The following is a 22,315-nucleotide window of genomic DNA, read 5'->3' as shown; positions in this document are numbered from 1 at the left end:
GAGTTTGTGGATTGTTAGTCCAGCCCCTACTGTCTTGTATCATCAGTGGCAGCCATGTTTGCTCGAGGCTCAGTATTGTTAGTCATAGGTGTTCCCGGGTGAAGGGTATTCTCCAGGAGTTCTGCAGGAGTTTGAGGGATGCGGTTCGTCCAGTCCTCTGTCACCGCCCAGTTCATGCTCTTTCTGATGTCAAACAGGTTGATCACAGACATTTTCTGAAAATGAATATCAGTGTTAAGGAAAACAAGAGAAAGGACACAGGATTCTCAAACTTTAACAGAAAACTTAATGTGGTCATTTCAGTGAAAATCATGAAAATTAAACTAAAATCCACCAGAAAAACCTGTGTACGGTTACAAAATCTGCTATTTAAACATTGTAGGCTTTCACTTGTGTTTTTCAAGCTTTCATTTTCATGGAAACCTCATTTTTTCATTAAAGATTTCTATTATTTACAACTGCTTTGTCACATGTTAAAATGAAAATGTTACCAAAGAATACAAAATGTGATGTTTACAGCACTGGAGGCCAGAGGATTGTCATTTCAAAAAACCAAGTACACAACGTGATGTGGTCTCTATCTTCGTGAGTTTATTTTTTAAAAACATGGTGGGAAACGTTCAAGCTAAGATCAAGCTCTGGTGCAGAAATCTAATTTCGATAGGAAATTCTTAATAGAAGCTTTACTATAGTATGCAAGAATGCTTACTTACATGTAGAACTAACAGGTTTGATTAAAATAATTCCAACTTGCTTGAAATTATATTCATTTCATTACTAGTGTAGCTGACACAGGAAACACCACGTGGGACCACACTACAAATGGGCAGGATTTCTCAGCAATTTTTCTGATCTTCATTTGCTCAATACTCTGCATTGATACAGAGTATCAATACTTTGTATCAATACATTTTCCTGAAAATTGTTTGACATAATTGACAGATATCCTTTATTTATAGTTTTACATCATATGCAAGTTTTGTTCAATTCTGTAAACTTGTTATCATTATCAGGGTTTATCTTTCAGTGAAATCAAGTTTGAATTAAAAAAAAAAGGAAGTCATATTAAGGATACATGTTTTGCTGGTAACGGAGGCAATTGAAAGATTGAAGGTGGTTGAGTGAGTCTCAGATGACCAAGTGAACCGGACGGATGGAAGTAATGATGAGCTCTTGGGTTGTACAGCTGACCTGTCCGAGTAGGCATGAATACTGCTGGCAAGCTGATATCTACAAAAAAGAGAAAGAGATATATAGTTGAACGGCTTCGGTGGCTGAACTGGGGTCCAGGAGAAGGGGACAATGACCCCCACCTCCTCCGCAATTTTCAAGACGGAAACAATGTGTTTTTTTTAATCATCAAATGATTAATAATACTGTTTAACTGCAGCGAAAGAGCTTGAAATGGCCAAATTTTGCATTCTAAAGATGAATATATATATGAATGTTATATATATCCTTGGCAACTGGTTCTTATTCTTTGGCATTGCTTCAATAAGCTATGCCAATGTCTTCACCCTTTGACCTGAATTCGCAAACAAGGCAGTTTCATATGTATCATGTTACAAAACCATGGACTATAGTCGCAATGTAGATTTCTTGTTTTCTGCTCTTAATTCAAGCATGATTAAGCACCCTTCACCCAAAGCGTGCATTCTACAATTGGACTTTTCTTTGTAAAGGCGATAAAATAAAAGTAATTACGTACTCAAATTCGGCACAGTTCATGGTTTTTACCAAGGTACAATTAAACTACCGTTGTGAATTCAGGCCTTTACAATTTCTACAATAACACTTGAAATCTCTTTACCTTTGGTAGCATCAGGACTCTGTGTGTCTTGTAAGCTAAGTTTATACGTCCCAGCTAACTGCTTCTCAATATGGCTGCTAACTTCATTCTTGGTTTTCTTCTCAAGCTCTTGTCGTCTCCTCTCGCTTTCCTCGTTGAACATCTGCAAACGCTCCAAGAACTGCACAAAAATATTTCCAAATATTATAGATTAGATTTGATTTATTGGCCAATACACTTCGAGTCAATGCTCACGGATAATTAACTAAAATACAAATACAGAGTATACACAATAATCATGATGGCCATCCATACATCAATCAAGTCTTATCAGTAAAACAGCCAAATGGTAAGGAGGCTCGAAAAACTAAATACACATTAAAAACATCGGAGATAGTATTATAAATCTTTACTCGCTATATGCCTAATACAATGCTATGTATCCTATGGAAGAGGCACTACATCAAATCCTAGCCATAAATGTGTGATTTTCATTATTCCACAACCAATGATATATGTATTACCTTGTTTTTACAATTATGTTGTCTAGTGGTTAGAGCATTAGACTTGTGATCATGAGGTTGTGAGTTCGAATCCCCGCTCTGTTTCCTCTTAATAAAAGGACCCTAAAATAATTTCTGTCATCTATCAGGTCAGCAGCGATGCTTGATTAACAGACTTTAAATATTTCCTATGTAATTTGCTATATACCAACTTGGCACTATACCAGCAGAAAGCAATCCTGCAGAGTTCCTACTGGAGCTACCATAACCTACAAAGAAACAAACTCACGTCCTTGGGCAAGTCACTCCCCCATTCCGGTAACTTGGTCCCAGTTTTCTTGCCCTTCTTCTTACTGCTTGACCGATCCTTGTCCGGAGGCTGAGGGACCACTAGCTGACTGTCCTTACCAGGTGTCCAACCTCTGAAGGGTGATCTTGAAGAAGCAACTGCAAACAAAATATGATAATAATAACAATAATAACAGTAACAATAATTATAATAAAAATAATATTATTATTAATGATAATAATAAGAATTATAATATCCGAAACTACCATCAACACCAGTGGTTACTTAAAACAATTGATACACTTTTGAAGTATTTCGTAAAGTTTGCATATTCCTTTGAACTACAGCTTCAAACAGGATTGTGCAGAGTAATGTCAAGCAAAAAGAAAAAGACTAAAACCTCAACCATATAATTAAAAGAGATTGTGAGATTGTGGGATTAAAAATGCACTCTATCAGAATCTCTTTACGATAATATCTCTCTGGCAAGATTGTCTATTCGTATCACTCAAGGTTGAACTAACCAATGTGTGATAGGTTCCTATCATAAAGCCTTGTGCTATTAAAGGAAAATACCTACCTCTAATGTAACAATACAGTTAAGTGAACTTAAGATAATTGCAAATAAATGTTAAACAAGTATCTTGTGTATTTCTCAATACCCCTCCACACACACACACATGCACACACACACACACACCAACCGTAAGATCAAGGCTTAAATTATCAGTTCAACTTTGGGAAGTTAAGGAAAATTTTCACAAACTATTGTGCTTGATTAAGATATTGCTTAAATCATATCCAATTCAATATTCAACCGTCCACATAGTTTGTTCATTCAGTTTAAAGGGTATATATTCCAGCACTTCATGCTGCAGGTCTCATAGACTCATGATCAAGTTTACCAACAACTAACAACTATTATTAAATACTGTAATTCGATTTGATAAAAACATTTAGAAAAACAAGTGGAATGCCTCTGGCCGTCTCACCTGCATCACGCGGTTCAATATAGCAGCAGTGCTGACTTTGAATACTACTCTAACTCGCATAAGATGTTCAGTGATACATGGTTACTCTTATGTCCACTTTTTATGAACTAGACCAATAAATTTACAGAGATATGATGATTATTCAACAAAAAGCCCCAACATGGCCAAAGTTCATTGACCTTACATGACCTTTGACCTTGATCACATGACCTGAAACTCAAACAGGATGTTCAGTGATACTTGATTACTCCCATGTACAGGTTTCATGAATCAGATCCATAAACTTTCAAAGTTATGATGGTAATTCAACAGATACACCCAATTCGGCCAAAGTTCATTGACCTTTGACCTTGGTCATGTGACCTGAAACGAGCACAGGATGGTCAGTGATACTTGATTACTCTAATGTCCAAGTTTAATGAACTAGACCAATAAACTTTCAAAGTTATGATGGTAATTCAACAGATACCCCCGATTCGGCCCAAGTTCATTGACCCTAAATGACCTTTGACCTTAATCATGAGACCCGAAACTTGCACAAAATGTTCAGTGATGCTTGAATGCTATTATATCCAAGTTTCATGAATCAGATCCATAAACTTTCGAAGTTATGATGGGAATTCAACAGATATCCCTAATTCGGCCAAAGTTCATTGACCCTAAATGACCTTTGACCTTGGTCATGTGACGTGAAACTCATGCAGGATGTTCAGTGATACTTGATTAACCTTATGTCCAAGTTTCATGAACTAGGTCCATATATTTTCTAAGTTATGATGACATTTCAAAAACTTAACCTCAGGTTAAGATTTCGATGTTGATTCCTCCAACATGGTCTAAGTTCATTGACCCTAAATGACCTTTGACCTTGGTCATGTGACATGAAACTCTAATAGGATGATCAGTAATACTTAATTAACCTTATGGCCAAGTTTCATTAACTAGGTCCATATACTTTCTAAGTTATGACGTCATTTCAAAAACTTAACCTCAGGTTAAGATTTGATGTTGACGCCGCCGCCGCCGTCGCCGTCGGAAAAGCGGCGCCTATAGTCTCACTCTGCTTCGCAGGTGAGACAAAAAATGATAACCCTATGAAACACCCTCTTTAACACCAAAGAGATGCTGGGTGATTTCAGGTTAAGTGCTGAACTTTTGGTGTTGGTGTTGAGCCAATAGGGAGTTTTCACATTCACGACGCACAACGGATACAAGATCATAGAAAATGTACGGTCAAATGCGCTTCATGACAAAGCACGACTAAGAAGTCTTTGTTGGAAATTGGAGAGTCAAACCAACAGTTTCGTCCTGGTGGGTGTTTCATAAAGCTGTTCGTAAGTTAAGAGCGACTTTAAGAACGACTGGTGATCCTTTCTTGTGGTAAATGGTATATACATTGGCGATGGTTAAGCGCGTATAAGAAAGGATCACCAGTCGTTCTTAAAGTCGCTCTTAACTTACGAACAGCCTTGTGAATCGGCCCCCAGGACTCTAGACAAACGACATATTTGTAATTTTTTGTCAGCTCCGAAACATAGGATGAAACTGCCGTTTTGGTTCACCAATTCTCGACAAAGACCTTCCAATTGTGCATTGTCATTTGACAGGCATTTTCAATACATTTACTATGTTCTTGAATTCATTTTGCACTGCAGTGTAAACACTATCTAATGATGTGATTTGCACCTTTTTACTCTTAACAACTCAGATTAGGTGTTGGAGGTATGGAAGCAATGAAAATGGTGCTTCAAACACCAACACCAAACTAAACTTGAAATCACCACACAGTGAACACCATAGAGACACTTAATTCTAAAAACTGAACACCATAGAGACACTGAACACAAAAGAGACACTGAACCCCAAACACTGAACACCAGAGAGTCTAAACCCTTAACCATCACTCTCTTACCCATCTCCATAACTCTTTCTTCTGACTCGTCTAATTATTTATTTTTTTAAATAAAACATGCATTAATATTCAAATGATTTATTCAGTTGACTCAAACAAATGAAGAAAGATTCTAAAACTTGACAGAAATAAAATACACCATTTACCATTTATACTTGCCATTTGAAAAAAAAAATCATTAGTAATTCTGATGTTGTACTTCTCTAAATATCTAAATGATTGAAGATTCCTTGATAATAATACAGTTTACCAGAGTGAATGTAATGACTTGAAGTGGTAGGGAGGTTGAATAACCAGTGCATTTAATGTAATTGTACTAAACATAACAAATACCGGTAGTTTATAGTGGGTTTCGTTATTGTTGTTGTTATATTAGCCTTTGTAGCATGTTTTTTGACAATGCAAAGATTTGTATTCATTATTGTAAACATGTTCATTTTTATACACATACATACATGTATTCATCATTGCAAATACGTTCAATTTTTATACACAAACTTATTATTGTAAATATGTTCATTTTTGTTTACACACAAATTCATTACTGTAAATATGTTCAATTTTTATACACATATTCATTAATGTATATATGTTCAATTTCTACACAAATTCAGTGTTGTTGATATGTTCTTTTTGATACTCTCATACTCCTGATTGAGGGTTGATAGAGTTCAATAAAATCCAATGTTACCTAATCTTATCTGATCAGGTTATGATAAAATATCACTACTCTTGGTTTTTTTCTTTTTTTCTGGGATGCATTGTTTATATCTTACCTCCTTGACCCGGTGGTGCTCCACTCAGTAGATTAAGTTGTTCAGTCTGCACTGCTTCAAGGGCTGCAGCCAAATCACGAATCCGAGATCTAAACATAAAACAATCAAAGCATAGCATTTTACACTCTCTTTAATAGGGGAAATTAAACAAAACACTGATGATAATAATAATAATGATAATAATAATAACAGTAATAATAATAATAAAGATCATAATAATAATGATCATAATAGCTGGATCTATAGAATGCTTTTTCTTCCAGGGGATACAAAGTGCTACTAATATTACCCCCCCCCCCAGGTTAAGGTTGAGCTATCACTTTCCTGGAAGTCGGTGGAAATAAATTAATATATCAAATAAACAAATGAACTTTGACAATTTAAATACATTTGTGGACAATTATTTGACGGAACTGGTTGTTTCTTTTGGGTGCTACATGTATTTCATCACTGCATGTTATTTTTGGGGGGGAAGAGGGGGGAGGGGTAAACTTACTCAAAATCTTCTGTTAGGACCGTCAACTCCTGATTGTGTTGTTCAATAACTATATCAAGTTCAGCCTTGGGGACCATTTCCTGGTAGAAATAAATGGGAATATGGTACAAATGAATAAAGTGATGAATCTACAGAAATTAATTTTAAGAATAGAATAAAGAAGTTTACAAGAAATCTATGTCCATAATTAATGACTAAACGATCATTCCAATTTTCAGATTTAACTAAAAATGGAAATATACAAATAACCAATGACTAGATCAAACATACATAAATAATGATTAATAAATTCATCTCCATTGAAATAAATCAAAGTTTTATAATAGAATAGATTTTTATTTAGAATAAAAAGTCCCATGATTAGTGAAGTAAGCAAAAAATATGAAAATAAATTCAATTGAGGGTCAGACTATTTTTTTTTCTGGAATTGCCCAGTTATGAGTGAAGGAACTTACTGGCTTCTCTGAAGGGGTGGCTGACCTAATAGTCATGGCTGAGAGGCATCTTTCATCATATTCTTTGTTGATACTAAGATCTTCTTTCTTCATCTTGTTGAGATCAACTCCAGTCAAATCTTCTACGATCTCAGTAATACTAGCAGTCTCTGTAAATGTAAACAACGTATTAGGGGTTATAATATAGCCACAAGCACTTGATTTCATAACGTTCCAATTACCACAACTAGGCTGGGAGGGAGGTGTTGGGGGTTCCGGCCTCCAGCCAAGTCTTTGTTTTTTAGTAAAAGAGGTTAAACGGTTTATGTGGTTTAGATTTTGGTTTTTAAGTAAAAAGACCAAATTCATGATGTAAGTCTACTTGTGCAAGATAATGTGGGTTACGAGTTTTGAAAGCTTTGTAGTGACTTCAAATACACTTGGGGAATAGATGTTAAAAGACATGCAGTTACTGTAATCCAATAAATTCTTAACTACACCAAAACACTGCACTGCTACTAGAGCTAAGTTCCAGTTCATCTCAGAATTTGAGACAGATCGGCCATTCTGAAAAATTAGGTGGTGAGTTGTCCATCCTAAGTCCTAACCACCTTAACCCTAAACCTAACCATAACCCTACATGTATGCTAGGATTGATACTAAAACACACAAATCAATTGAAAAAATCATGGTAGAAAATATTGCAATTAATTTGAATTCAATACAAAGAGTTGTAACAAAATCCCAATATTGGACAACTCGGCACCTAATCTTTCAGCGCGGCCCAGTTGTCTCAGCTCCCGTGTTAGCTGGCACCCTGGTGCCCATTTCACAAAGCTGTTTGTAAGTTAAGAGCAACTTTAAGACCGACTGGTGAACCTATCTTATGCGCTCAACCATCGCCAATGAATAAACCATTTACCACAAGAAAGGATCACCAGTCTTACTTGAAGTCGCTCTTAACTTACGAACAGCTTTATGAAACATCCACGTGGAGCTAGTATCCATACTTGTATCATTCGTAGACCATACCTGATTCCTTCTCAAACGTGAAGGGCTTGTGAATTCTTGTGTAGAAGAAGATGATAGGAAGTGATCCGACCGGAGCCTCTGGACTAGCTTTGAGCTTCCTGCTAGGCTTGATGGGATAGATAGGGAATGTGTGAGGGAGGGTCTCTCCTGTCTCTTCTGCACTCTCAAATATTGGGATGTCCTGAAAGGGGGGGGGGGAATACAAAGCAGTTCAAAAAAGTTAGTTTTGTTAGTTTTTAAGCACATCATCCAAAATTTTCAAATAATAATTACAATAATACCTGGATTTATATCGTGCTTTTGCCTGAGGATACAACACGCAACTATTATTACCCCAGCTTACGCTTGAGCTACCACCTTTTCAACAGCGCCCAATGCATGCAAGGGATTCGAACCTACAACCCTCTATTTAAAAGGTGCGAGTCAGACCCACTAGACCACGACATACCCACATTGTATTACAGGTTACACTGTATCTAATGGGAATTTCAGGGGGCTCGTTTTCAGTGTTGAAGGGCTCTTGGGGCGATTCGGGGGGGGGGGGGCGTATTAAACTTGAAACCCTCTTTCATAAATCTGCCTTAGTATAATCTCTCAAGACCAAAGAAATGTGTTAAACCTAGAAAGTGCAAACAATAACAATGTTTTTCATATGCTGATCTGACAAAACCTTTGACTACGATTATCATTCAACTTACAGAAAGTTGACTTATGCGGTACTGCAGCTGAGGACCGTTCTGCCTGGAGCACCATGGTTAGGGCTGGTGTGTCAGGGTACAGGTAAAGACGTATGGACAAGCAGGCGCAAAAACGCTAGCATCAAAAAAGCAGAGCAAACGTCATCACTGCCCCACTGCCAGCTTTTGTTTGTCCACACTGCAACAGACCCTAACCCTAACCCCAACAGACTTACAGGCAGAAATTGCTTTATTTTGCCATCTTCGAACCATAGGATTTTTTAAAGTTGTGGTCGTCTTCGCTAGTGAAGGACGAACATCATCATCATCATCACTGCCAACAACACATCCTTACCTCTCCGCGTAAGTCTGCAAGGTCTATGTTCCCCATCGCGATGAGTTCATCCAGGTGCCCTTGGTGGACACCTAGTTTAAGAGGCATCTCTCCTCCTAGTGATGATACCGTAGAATGACCGGACTGGACCCTAGACGGATCCTTCCCATCATCCCCTCCATCATCCTCCGCATCTTCTTCTTCAGGCTTCAGAAGAAATATAAAGCAGGATGATTATTTTTCTAATTGAGAACCTACATACGATGACCACCCAAGAATGTTACAGAAAGGGGTCTTTATGATCCCTTCTTTATTATTATTATTTATCATTTCCGTACTCCATTCATCACAATAGCATAACACGATTTCGTTTTAAGGATTTTTTTTCTTGTTCTTGCATTTATACTCATACCTACAAATCTGTCTTTTAACTTATTCTTTGAGGAATCCTCACTCAACAAGCGCTGCTTTTTACGGGATCCCTCCATTTCCTCAACATTTCTTCAAATAGTAAAGATGAATAAAAGAAGTTACATGTATATGCAAAATGCTTTATCATGATTATTCTACAGTTATTATTATCATGATTATCTCATTCATTGTAAATATTATTATTAATATGATTATCATATTGTTTAGTGACTATTGTAAATATTTATTAATCTATGTTATATTGTCATAGTGTATATACTTGTATGTTCATTTATATCTTTGCAATGATTTCTTTTACTGTTAAATAGACTTGAGTCGAAATGAAAATAAACCAAACTGAAACTAGAACTGATCCTGTGTGTTTCTGGAGAGATTCCTGTAATACATGTTTCACAAAGGGAACATTATTCATTGGAAACAGAACTACTGGGCCCTGTCTTATAAAGAGTTGTGATTGATCTGGGGCCCGTTGCAGAAAGAGTTGCAATCAAACGCAACTCTAAAAATCATGCGCAACTTGATTTTCAACCAATCAACAGCGCGCATTCCTGACTTGCAATTGATTTTTAGACTTGCGTTTAAACGCAACTCTTTCTGCAACGGGCCCCTGATATACAACAGCTATAGAAAGCCAGCAACGCCAACATCTAAAGTGCAAATTTGTTCAAAACGTTTTCCAGACAAAATTTATATTCATACATTCATCATTCTCTTAACATTTCTACTTTGCTTACAAAGGGCAATGGGCAAATTTCCTGTAGGAATATTAATTATGACAAAGATGGATTTCCATATGGTTGTGGCACCATAAAGCTTAGAGAAGGACCATACAAAATGGCCATTGCGAACCAGTTATAAAGATCAGCTATATGATCAGAAGTTAAGCTCTGTGTTTCAGGAGTCCTGGTGGGTGTTTTCATAAAGCTGTCCATAAGTTATAAGGGACTTTGTGAATGACTGGTGATCCTTTCTCGGGGTGAATTATGCGCACCAAATTTTCATTTGTGTGGAATTAGCACCTGAGAAAGGATCAAAAGTTGTTCATAAAGTCACTCATTACTTACAGACAGCTTTATGAACCACCCATATGGACCCTGATTGAAATTTACCTCTTTCTTTTTGTCCTTCTCTCCTTCTTTCGCTTGAGCTGCATCCTCATCTTTCTTTGTGAGCTCATCTTCCATGTTGAAAAGAGGACTGTCACCAATAGGAAAGACAAGGTTCTGCCACCTGGTACACACAAAAGACAAATGAATTATACATGTAGAGCAAAGAGTAGACAATGTGGAGAGGAACATTTGCTTTGGTTGTTGTTTAACAGGAAGCTCAGGATGATAATAAGAACAATCAGAGAAAACATAAATACCCTTTCCAATTTGTTTTATTTCTATCATTTTATACATATTTAGATATTCTTAGGGCAAAATAACATTTCTAAAGGCAATTTGTCTAGAGGCCATATTTCTACATTTCTGCACAAAGCATTGAACAAATCTCAAAGGCCAATGGAAGGGGCACTGGGGCAAGTCAACAGGGCATCCACGGCCTTGGTAGTCTTGAATCAATTTAAACTCCAGGGTTCCCAGCTTTTCGAGTAAACAAAATTCCCTGATTTTTCCCTGATGAAGTTTAAATGTTCCCTGATAATTACTTAAACCCATTCCCAATTTCGCATGTTTACGAAGTTGTTGCAGTGAATTACATCTATTTTCAGTATTAAAAAAATAATGTAAAACTAATTATCACCACCATAACCAGTCATTCAATGGATGTTGTTGTGATATGCAACAAAATATAACAGAGTCTGACTGACTACCGTGCTTTCAACTTTCGGGTTGATCAAAATTCCCTGATTTTTCCCTCATTTAAGGGATTTTTCCCTGAGTTGAGGTATATTCTATCAAATTCCCTGATTTTCCCCTGACTGGAAAAAGTAAAATAATTTTCCCTGATTTCCCTAATGGGCTGGGAACCCTGAACCCTGTGCTGTAACCGCCTAATGTTTGAGAATCACTGGGTACGTAAGTCACAACATCTCACCTATCGTCAATATTTCTCTCATCTGGTAACTTAAGAGTGACCGACTTTGATGTTTGGTTGTTCTTTCCTATCTTGGATCCGATCATGCCTCGCCCGGAGCGCACCTGCGAACGTCTTCCACTCAGACCTAAATGGTTCAATCAAGTGATGTCAGTCGATGTTAAGAAGGATGTGGATTCCATGACCAAACATTCTTCACATCATTATTTCAATGGATTTATGTTATATTTTGGTATATGTTATTGTTATATTTGATGAATCATTTCACGTAACATAGACCCCTATGTTTAAAAGAAATATCACCATTATCATGATTTTTGCTTGAGATATCTGGTTTGGATGATAATGAAAATATTGTCTGGCTCTTCTTTTGGGGAACATCAAATATGTTGCCCTTAAAAGACCCATATTGCCCTTGTCTAAAGACTCAGGCCAATATGATTCTTTTGCTGGCAATATATTTGATGTTCCCCTCAAGGCAGCTTCCTCCGTTTCTGACCTGATGGTTACCTTGATTATTATACATATAAAGTTTCCTTGTTTCATTGATTATAATTATATCAAGATGTATGAAACAAAACTTATTTCAAATGATTGTTGGAAATGGAAAATAACTGAAATGAAATGAAAATGAAATATATAAAAATGATAAATGAATGAGAATTTTCTAGGGCTCTAATGAGCATTTGTACCCCCCCCCCCTCCCACCCAATTCACATTGATTACTACAAGCAATGTTATAAAGATTCCCAATAAGTTACAAAGATTCCCAATAAATTAAAGGAAATTTTGTTACCCCTAGACACGGGTCTGGCATAAAACTCTGTCTTCTTGAAATCTTTCTTGAAGTTAATGCTGCATTTGATGTCTGGTCCTGTAATACCAACTGGATGGAAGACCTACAATCAGATGAGAAGATCGAGGGAGATAAATGTAGAATAATCAACTAAAATCACAAGTTTTTGAGAACATGTCACTTTGGGGAACTTTATATGGCATGACATGATATACGGAGGAGTCACAAAAATCAATGTTTAACAGTTCGTATGAAACTCTGTAATTCTTCAACGTAATTTCATCAAACCTTTACCAATATTCTCTAATTTTTCTACTGTTATCAAAATCAACTGAATATCAGGAAGAACTTCCCCTTTCATACATGTTACTCAGTTGAGAGTTATGTCAAATAATATTATAAAACGCAAACCTTCATAATTATTTGTACTATTTGAATGCATGTATGCCGAGGCAACCCAGATCGATAGAATTTGTATAAACGTGTCCGGACATCAGGACCCTGTCTTACGAAGAGTTGCGATTAATCTGATCAACCACAACTATGGAAAGTCATCATCATTATCATATAACATGCATGTTTTCGAGACATGATGTACATGCATATTCGTTCATTCATTGACAATCCAATATGCTCCTCTTTGTTTACATAAGGACATTGTGCAAATCTCCTGTAGGAAAGATTATGACAATGACAGATTTCCGTATTGTTGAGGTTGATGGATCAATCGCAACGCTTTGTAAGACAGAGCCCAGGTTAGCCAGAAGGTTCTATCAAGAATGCAAGAGATGATGCTTTTATCTGCTTACTAATGCTGACTAGGGCATTGCATCCCCCCCACCCTCCTTACCTTTATATTAAAGAACCAGTCATATTCCGGTTCATGCGTCCATACAGTCTTATCAGCTGAAGGGGGCTTTGGAGCAGGAACCTCCACAATAACCGTCTCTGGGATGACCTCGGGACCTCCTAAGCCTTTCTTGGGGTCGATGAAAGTCACTCGCTATGGAAAAAATTATAGTTATATAATAATGATTAACAAATTATAATAACAATTTGATAAAATTTCATATTACAATCAAATTAAATCAAATCAATGTTATAAGTTTGTATTCTTGAAAACTTTACTGATGTTTCCCTTTCACCTTCATATGAATATTGATTGTTAAATCACAAACATGTACCTATCTAGGTTTTTCAATTGATTACTGTTTTCCAATATTTTTCTTTATCATTTTTTTTATTTCAGCATAAATTGATTATAAAAATTTCATAACAATCCTAAGAAATCAAATCATAATACCTTGCTAGCTGGAGTGACTATATCACCATCTTATGCATCTATCTATGCAAAATACTTAATTATTTTTTATTCTAGCATGAGTTTTGATGCAATTTCTCTTACAATTACATGAAACTAAATCACTAAAAATAAAAGTTTCCTACCTTGCTTGCTGGAGTGACGATATCACTATCTAATTCATCTCTCTGCGTCTGTACGGTCGCCCTAGCTGTACTCTCGTGACCTTTGACCTCATCATCTTCGTCAGACTCCTCGGTGAAATCAAGTTCATCGGACTACAAGACAAATGCAATGGAGAAAACAATGGCATCGTAAAGTTAGTCTGCAGGTACAGACCCTTGATTTTCGCAATTCGGAGAATGAATAGTGAAGAGTATAAAGTAGTGAGACTATATTCACTATGCACTGTGGCTGCATGGGGATTTGACACAGCTAGAGAGTTTGAAGTCTAGTCTTCGCTCTAGACATGGTTTTGGTTAGTGTCAAATTTGAGTCTGTGCTTACAGACTATCATACTGTAGACAATAGTAACATATACAGCAACACAACAAGATACAGGCCATATATACACAAGGGTTGGATATAGATAAAGATATAAAGTCATGCACATGTGTACGTGAATCATACAGTCATGTAGACAACACAATACAGCAATGTAGCTGACAGTTAGATATAGAGTCATGTAAAAACAAGATATTCACTTAGATAATAGTACATGTAGTTAGTATTCAGACAATATCATACAGACAATCATTTCTTTCTTGTACCTTATTTCGCTTTAATACGTTGTAAAAAATGAACTTTGAACCTAAGAACATATTCCAGCTGTGCATACACAAGTGCATGTCCATACAAACAGTTTGATGAAACACAAGCCATGCAAAAATATTTTTGATTATTACAATTAGATGTAAATGTAATACATACTGAGCTGAGTAATTGTAGTTCATTCACTGATGACTGGCTCCGCCCATCAAATTCATTGCTCTCGTCCTTATCCCCTCCTTCTCCGTCAGAATCAGGTTCTTTATCCAATGACTCTATGTATGCTTGGAGATGCTCCATCCTAATAAAGTAAAAAAATATACATTTATCTACAACTATTCTTCATTATCATCACAATAATAACAAAATTCTGCTATTGGGGGTATTTTCTATAAATAACAATTGCCCATTAAGGCCTGAACATTCTGTAACAGAGGGATAGTACTGTCGGCCAGTCAGTCTGTAATTTTTCTTTTCGTTACAATACAGGGTATGATATGAAAGTTGTCGGATCTATTTTTACTAGAGATAATAATAATAATAGACAGTTCTTGTATAGCGCATAACACATTATAAATAACGTCTCTATGCGCTTCCAAAGGACTTGGATATTATTACCCTGGCTTTAGCCCCGCAGCCTTTTACAGCGCTGGGGCATTTCAAGGAATAAATTCCTGCCAGGTACCCATTCACCTCACCTGGGTTGAGTGCAGCACAATGTGGATAAATTTCTTGCTGAAGGAAATTACGCCATGGCTGGGATTTGAACCCACGACCCTCTGTTTCAAAGTCCGGAGACTAATCCAATGGGCCACGACGCTCCACTTTAAGGGTCAATCAGGCATAAGTGTCCTGTGCTCACAATATGGATTATTTGCTTTTTCATTTTTTAAAATAATGCAGAAAATTGATGAACAGAAGGGTGGGTTAATTAGCATATTTTGGGTTGGGTCAAGTTAAAAAAAACAATAAAGTCGGCAGGTTTTACTTGGGTTGGTTTGTTTATAGCTAACAAAGTTGTTTTTACCAGTCTCTAGACGGATGCTACTATCTTGGTCTCCGTACACTACAGATATCACAATTATTAAACATATCTTGCTTTTATGTTTTGAAGTAGACTACTGCCTGAAGCAAAAGGGATTTTTCACAAAATCAATCCTAACTAGACTGGCGCTTGATCTTGGGAATGATGATTTCTCATGGAACCTACCCCAACTTAGACTTCTGCTTGAAGTTATCAATGAGGAATTTCCATCTTCTTCCGTGTCCTCTGCAACTAGTGACCTTCGAGAAGAGTTTCTCCCACATCATAATGCGTTTCTCCTTTGCCATTCTCTTAGCCTATAAAAACATTTAAAATATGAAGATGTTTACAGTATTACAAAGAGCACTCTAGAAATATTTGTGGAAATCACACACTCAAAAATAATTCTTAAATATTAATTCAATCAGAATTGCATATATTTCATATTGATCACATAAAATAGATGTCTGATACACTTAATGAGTGGCAAAGTAAATTTGCTGATTTAAAATATAATTTTGTTAAAGCTTGCTTTGCCAAGTCAAATATATTTGCTTAATTACAATAAGAACAAAATTCAGTGCATATATATATATATATATATATACACTTCAAATATCCTCCTTCAAAAAATCAATCTGAGTATGACTGAAAATTGATCAGGTCATTGATCAGGTCATTACTTTAGTGCCCCTTTGGTAAAGGGGCAGTAATGTGAGCTGTACTCGAGTATCATCGAACATTACAATACTAAAATAGTACAAAAAGATATTGGTCATTTACAGAATTTTGGCCCATTAGAATTTACATATAAATGTATGGCATTTTCCAGCCGTTCAAATCTGTATTTAAATATAAACTCTCTATCAGTATGTTTTTTTTATTCAAATAGCAGTAAGTGGGTATTAAAAAGCTGCTGACAAAGATTACATCCTGAAATATTCAGCTCATTCCATGCCTAAGGTCTTTAATATAAACAAGACAAAACTACACACATATTTTATTTCAATCGGTAACTCAATCTTATTAAACTTTGATATAGAATTTGATAATTTTTTCAATAAAACACTTTTACTTTATATCCTTCACAACACAATCATTTAAAGCCTGTGTATAGCTTTGGTAAAGGGTCAATAATGTGATTGATAATCGAATATCATCTAATATGACAATCTTACTGAAGCGTAGAGACCGTTAGATATCTTTCCAACTGCACTTCTCTGAGAAAATTTCAAATATTCAAATATTTGATATATAGCGCCCTCTCTCGGCGATGCTTGTTTTAAATTAAAAAATGGGCATTCAAGCACTTATCTTATAAATTTAGTGATTAGATATCCAAAAGTTACAGACAAAGAACATATCTTGAAAGTTTCAGCCCATTCCATGATTTGGAATAGGATTTAATTGAAAGACAAAAACACACAGATATTTTAATTTGATCGGGTGACCCGATCAAGTTAAATTTCCATGTAAAATCGCAAAATTTATCCTGTAAAACACATTTTCATTTCATATCCTCCACATCATAACTGTTATAGGGCATATCCATTCATATTAGCTAGCAATGAATTGGAATAGTGATAGGTGCATTTTGGTGGATTTACCAAAACTATACACAAGTTTAAGGGTAAATGCATTAGTATAATTACATAATAGAATGGATTAGTGAGGTGCACTATTTTGGGAATTTAACAAAATTAAAGATAGGCTTTAACCTTGGAATTATAATAAAAATAATCATACTAATATATTTACCTGTGAATCAAGAAGTTGTAGTCTCCTCACAGCGATATTGAGCTGCTTGTGCTTGCTCTCGTAATCATTGTGAAGTTTTTTCAGAGCGGCACTCTTCTCTTCCCAGGATACAGAGAAAACTCGGACCAGTCTAACCAACTCATTGACTGGGGTCTCAAGATCATTCGTGCTGAAATTAGAGATAGAATTTGATTTTATAGTGATAGTAAGGAATATTTGGGGACCTAAAATTATGTTGGAATCACAGACCTATCAGATTTGATTCAGTAAAGTCAAGAATAGTTCACTTGAAGGGGTACTCCAGGTTGAAAATAATAGCACTCTTCCCTTCTCAGGATACAGAGAGAACTTGGACCAGTCTAACCAACTGGTCTCAAGATCATTCGTGCTGAAATTTTGCTGAAATCATGAATCTATCGAATTTGATTCAGTAAAGTCAAGAATAGTTAGCTTAAAGAGATACTCCAGGGCTCCAGGCTGAAAATAATATGACTTGATTAGATAAAATAAATACAAACAAAACACTGAAAATTTTGTCAAAACTGGACAAGGAAAAAAAGTTGTGACATTTTTAGATATTGCATTATTTCAAACAGTTCTATGCATGCTTAATGAGTATGAAAAGAGCAAGCTGATGGTGCCATACCCCACTTGTTCTTTTGTAAATCTGAAATTACATATTCAATTTTGTCCAACAAGAATGAAAAAAAAATCAGGTTGACAACCAATTTAATACATAAGATTGTTACAAGGGAAACATATCATATAATTATAATTTCTTGTAATAACCTAAGAAAGTAGAAAGTGCAGACATGACATCATCACCACAGCTATTCATGAGGGTGTGCATATAACTGCTTTCACACAATATAAGAGAACTTTTACATTCAAAAAAACTTTGTTACTTGTTATCAAATATTGATGAAATTTTCAACATTTTACTCACATTGTACAATTCATTTGAGATATAATTATTTTCAGACTGGATTACCCATGAATGTGGTTTCAGTGTAAAAATATGTACAGATGAGGTTCACACCATTGCAGCGATCAGTACCAGTATTTAGATGCAGCATATATCTTTGAATTCTTGCATTTTAGATTATTTTCAGGCTGGAGCACTTGATGAATGAGGTTTCAGTGGAAAAAAAAAGTACAGATGGTGTTCACACCATTGTAGCGATCAGTATTTGGTTGCAAGTCTTCATCATTGAATTCTTACCTTCTGAATATCCTACCAGAGACCATGATAAGTCTGGCCATCAGAGTTGGAGGTAGAGCATGAATCAGGAGTTCATCTTTCAATGACAGGAACTGACAAAGAGAAATCACAGATCCAAAACATGAGGTTCTTTTCTTAAATACTGATATTAAATAATAAGAATGAAATGAATTGAGTTTACATCATTTTTCAACCCAGAATTTTGCAGTATAATCCTTTTCAGCAGCCCCAGAGCTATTTCCGAGATGAAAACATTATGTGTATCAGTGTGAGGCTACACTGAGAAGTAAATTGAAATTTCACTTTAAATAAACAGTCTAAGTTTTCAGAGAATACAAAGTGTAACTATCAGTACCCCAGCTTGAGTTTGTGCTGCCGCTTCTTCAGCAGTGCTCAGTGCATTCAATGAATTAATCTTCCTAGGTGTAGGTGTACCTATTCACCTCACCTGGTTTGAGTGTAGCACAATGTGGAGAAATTCCAGCCTTAAATTTCGTTTTTTCTAGGGAAAGGCCACTTTTCTATAGGGCTCGTCTGTTTAACAGCACAAGTGCCAAAAATTTAAAAGGTCACAAACATAGGCCTATTCAAGGCCAGTGATAGGAGCATTAATCTTAAACAGACTGGGGAACCCCTCTTCCCCCTCCCTTCACATTTTCTCCAGCACTCTTCAATGGAAAAGGTTTGTGTATAGTGTCGCATTGTTTCAGGAAATTTTTTTCTCTCAAGTCTTGTGCAACCCTTCAGATCAAATTTGTAATGATTGGGTTTGCGGATCCAAAATTATGCGACATAAGGTACAAAAGTTACAAGAAAGAAAGAAAATTAAACAAGGAAACAGTGAAACTTGAATATCAAATACAGTAGCTAACTTCCACCGCTTTGGTAATAACGATTCTTTTCACCAATTCAAAATAGTTTGAATAATGTCTTAACATTTCCCCTGAGCAATCAAACAAAGTTTGATATCATTGAAGATATGTTGTTGTTGTTCGTTTGTTTTGGGCCTGTTTCACGCCCTAGAAGTCGCCTTAGTAGACACTTGAAGAAAGAAATAAAATAAGGGGGGTGTTTCACAAAGATTTAAGTACGACTTAAATCGCACTTAAATGTTGACACGTATCTGAAATACAATGTGCACATCCTCTTTGCATGATCTGACCAATATGGTTATGCCTTTATAATGCACACAACTAGGCATTTAAGTGCAACTCATACATAAATCTTTGTGAAACACCCCCAAGGTTGCAATTTGTGTCTGTTTTTACCTCAGCAAGAGTTGCCTGTACTAATGCTATAGAGTTGAGGACGCCATCGCAGAGCATGTCAAACTTGTTACTATCCTGCTGCGGGGCTGTCTTGATATCCACTTCCTCATCCATTATTTACCAACATCTATTGAATAACTGAGTAGCGGGGAATAAAATAAAAACACAAATTGGAAGAACATTGAGATAGCTCTACAGAAGCTTTCATTTTACAAAATGATTTGTCATCTATATCTACAACTTTTCTGTCATATTTTTTGTCTTTAGAAACTTTCTTTTCACAAAATGAAATATGGTCAATGGTTAAAATAGATTTAACGTTATATGTATATAAATCTACATTTGTCTATTTTGAATTGCAATGCTCAGGCCATCTCTAAACTAACTTATATTTGAACATAAAAATCTTTAAATGTATCACTATATCTAACGTCCGTGATTGACATCCCCCACATCATTCGACATAGTCCATTGAATAAATCTGTGGTTTTGGTCCAAGTTTGCAAACTTTCTTTTTTTCCACAGCCTACTGGATTTCTTGAGTGCTTGACAGGCTGTGGCCATACTACAGTGAAAAGTGCAATAACTCTTTCCTAAATACAGGCTTCCGATATCAGAAAACTAGTTGAGAGCGAGACTCCCACACGCCGATGATATGGGTCAAAATGAGAGAGATCATGCATGCAAACAAAACAAAGTTTTAAGTTAACATTTAGAGTTAGAATTACACCTAACAAGGACCAAAATTAGGCACGGCCATAGCGCACTAGTGCTGTCAGGGATGTGCACAAAATTTTCATAGGCACGTTGGTTCACTTGTCAATGTGTTAGTGCCACGAAAGCAGCATATTGCTAACGTTAAAGCCTATGGCAGGACAGAAGAATAGCTACTCCATTTCCCCTCTGTGATTGTACCCCTGTACAGTGTGTACAGTGGCACCGTAACCGGCTGGATTTTAGCTGATTTTAACACTAAATTTAGCTTTGAAATCCACCGTAATCCACTCAAAATAAGCTCAAATCTATTGATGATTCATAGAATCTGAAAGCTCATTTTACGTTTCGCCACATTTTTTTGTTGGCATTTTATGAATTTTGGGTTGAATGGGTCCAAATTTATGGATCCTTTTCAAAACTTGAATTGATAAAGTTTCAAGCAGCGCCAATGCATACTAAAGCCATAGATATAGGCTCCCATGATGAAGTTTGTGGATTTTCGCTGGCACGCGGCTATACGCACGAAACATGTATAGAATTATAGATCTACTCGAGATGTACGGTTGAGCTAGGACTAGTACTAGGACTACATGTAGGTACAATTTCTTCTGTATTTTTTGGCATATAAACATGATCTATTGTGCTCCTTTATCAGAAGTTATATGGAATTTCTATAACTTTTAACTAGTAGCTAATTGAGGATTATTTTCATGTGAAGTTAGACTATTTTTAATTTACAAATTAACAAAAAATACATTAAGAGCTTTATTTATTCTAAATAGTTGTTGTCCTACCTACCAAAATGAGTGAGTATGACAGATGGCAGCCCTATAAATGTATGTAAAGTGTGTGGAAAATAATGCTTATCAAACAAGCCCAATTCAACTCTCAAAAGTCCAAGAAAAAAAAACATTACGCTACACTTACAGTACAACTTAGCCAGCATAATTTTCAACATGTGGGACAATATCTACACTACAGCCTAGTAGTAGTAGTACTAAGAGCAGCAGTCTACACGTAAATTTTATAACCCATTTAAGGTAGTATATCAAGTATAAATATAAAAATATGCTAGTAACGTAAAAGTATAGAATGCTCTTCACCATCATCATGATAAACCTAAATATAATTTCGATAAAACAAGAGTAAAAGCTTACCTTCAATTCAGGAAAATGTTTGCCAATGAGATAATTGATTGGGCCAGCGTTACGTTTCCAAGCAACCCATCGATGATGGCGCTCTAACTTTTCGGACAGAGTTACTTTCGGCAACAGTCGAGTCGTCGACTCAGTAATCGACTTACGGCGACCGCACACCTTACGATTGGTCTGCGACTCAATTTTGAAATAACACGTAGCACAATTTGATGCTGATATTGAGATTTGGAATATCTTACTGTGTAATGATCGAAATCATCGTAAAAATACCTATATTCAAATCTGTGACTATATGCTATGATCATCCTTCTTATAATAAAAGCAAATTTAATATCTGGTCGTAATGACGTCACTGCAGTCGTATGATTGGCTACGATTTGAAACTAATTTGGGCTTCACTCCAAAATGAATGCTTGCAATCTTTAAAAATTGTTATATTAGTATTCTTCCTATTTATTTTAACCTCAAATAAAATGATATGTTCCATTCACATTTTCAGAAAATGAATGCGATTGGTTCCAAAATCGGATCGCAAACAGTCGTAAGGTGTGCGGTGGACTTAACTCTATTATCCATCAGTGACATAAATAGAAATGCTC

The 22,315-nt window shown here is 36.0% G+C and overlaps 1 protein-coding gene across 2 annotated transcripts; it reads right to left on the bottom strand.

Annotated features, from left to right (window-relative positions):
• Window positions 1–17: 17 nt before the first annotated feature.
• On the bottom strand, window positions 18–21,805 carry LOC121405838. 2 transcript variants are annotated; one of them, XM_041596806.1, is made up of 21 exons: window positions 21,717–21,805; window positions 19,843–19,980; window positions 18,575–18,666; window positions 17,353–17,521; window positions 15,781–15,911; window positions 14,733–14,871; window positions 13,949–14,080; window positions 13,353–13,505; window positions 12,503–12,605; window positions 11,707–11,833; window positions 10,776–10,896; window positions 9,256–9,441; window positions 8,224–8,404; window positions 7,213–7,361; window positions 6,758–6,837; window positions 6,262–6,350; window positions 5,486–5,515; window positions 2,582–2,739; window positions 1,811–1,970; window positions 1,076–1,230; window positions 18–215 (listed from the first exon to the last, which is right to left on the bottom strand). In XM_041596806.1, exons 2-21 carry the CDS (start codon window positions 19,954–19,956, stop codon window positions 27–29), a joined length of 2,658 nt encoding a protein of 885 aa, XP_041452740.1. In that variant the 5' UTR covers window positions 19,957–19,980; window positions 21,717–21,805; the 3' UTR covers window positions 18–26. The 2 variants fall into 2 exon arrangements, with proteins under 2 accessions (XP_041452740.1, XP_041452741.1); XM_041596807.1 differs by lacking the exon at window positions 5,486–5,515.
• Window positions 21,806–22,315: the final 510 nt, after the last annotated feature.

The sequence above is a fragment of the Lytechinus variegatus genome, chromosome 19 (genome assembly GCF_018143015.1).
Source record: "Lytechinus variegatus isolate NC3 chromosome 19, Lvar_3.0, whole genome shotgun sequence".
NCBI classification, from domain to species: Eukaryota; Metazoa; Echinodermata; class Echinoidea; order Temnopleuroida; family Toxopneustidae; genus Lytechinus; species Lytechinus variegatus.
Note: the sequence above shows the minus strand (reverse complement) of the source record. Positions and strands in the feature narration are given on the sequence as shown.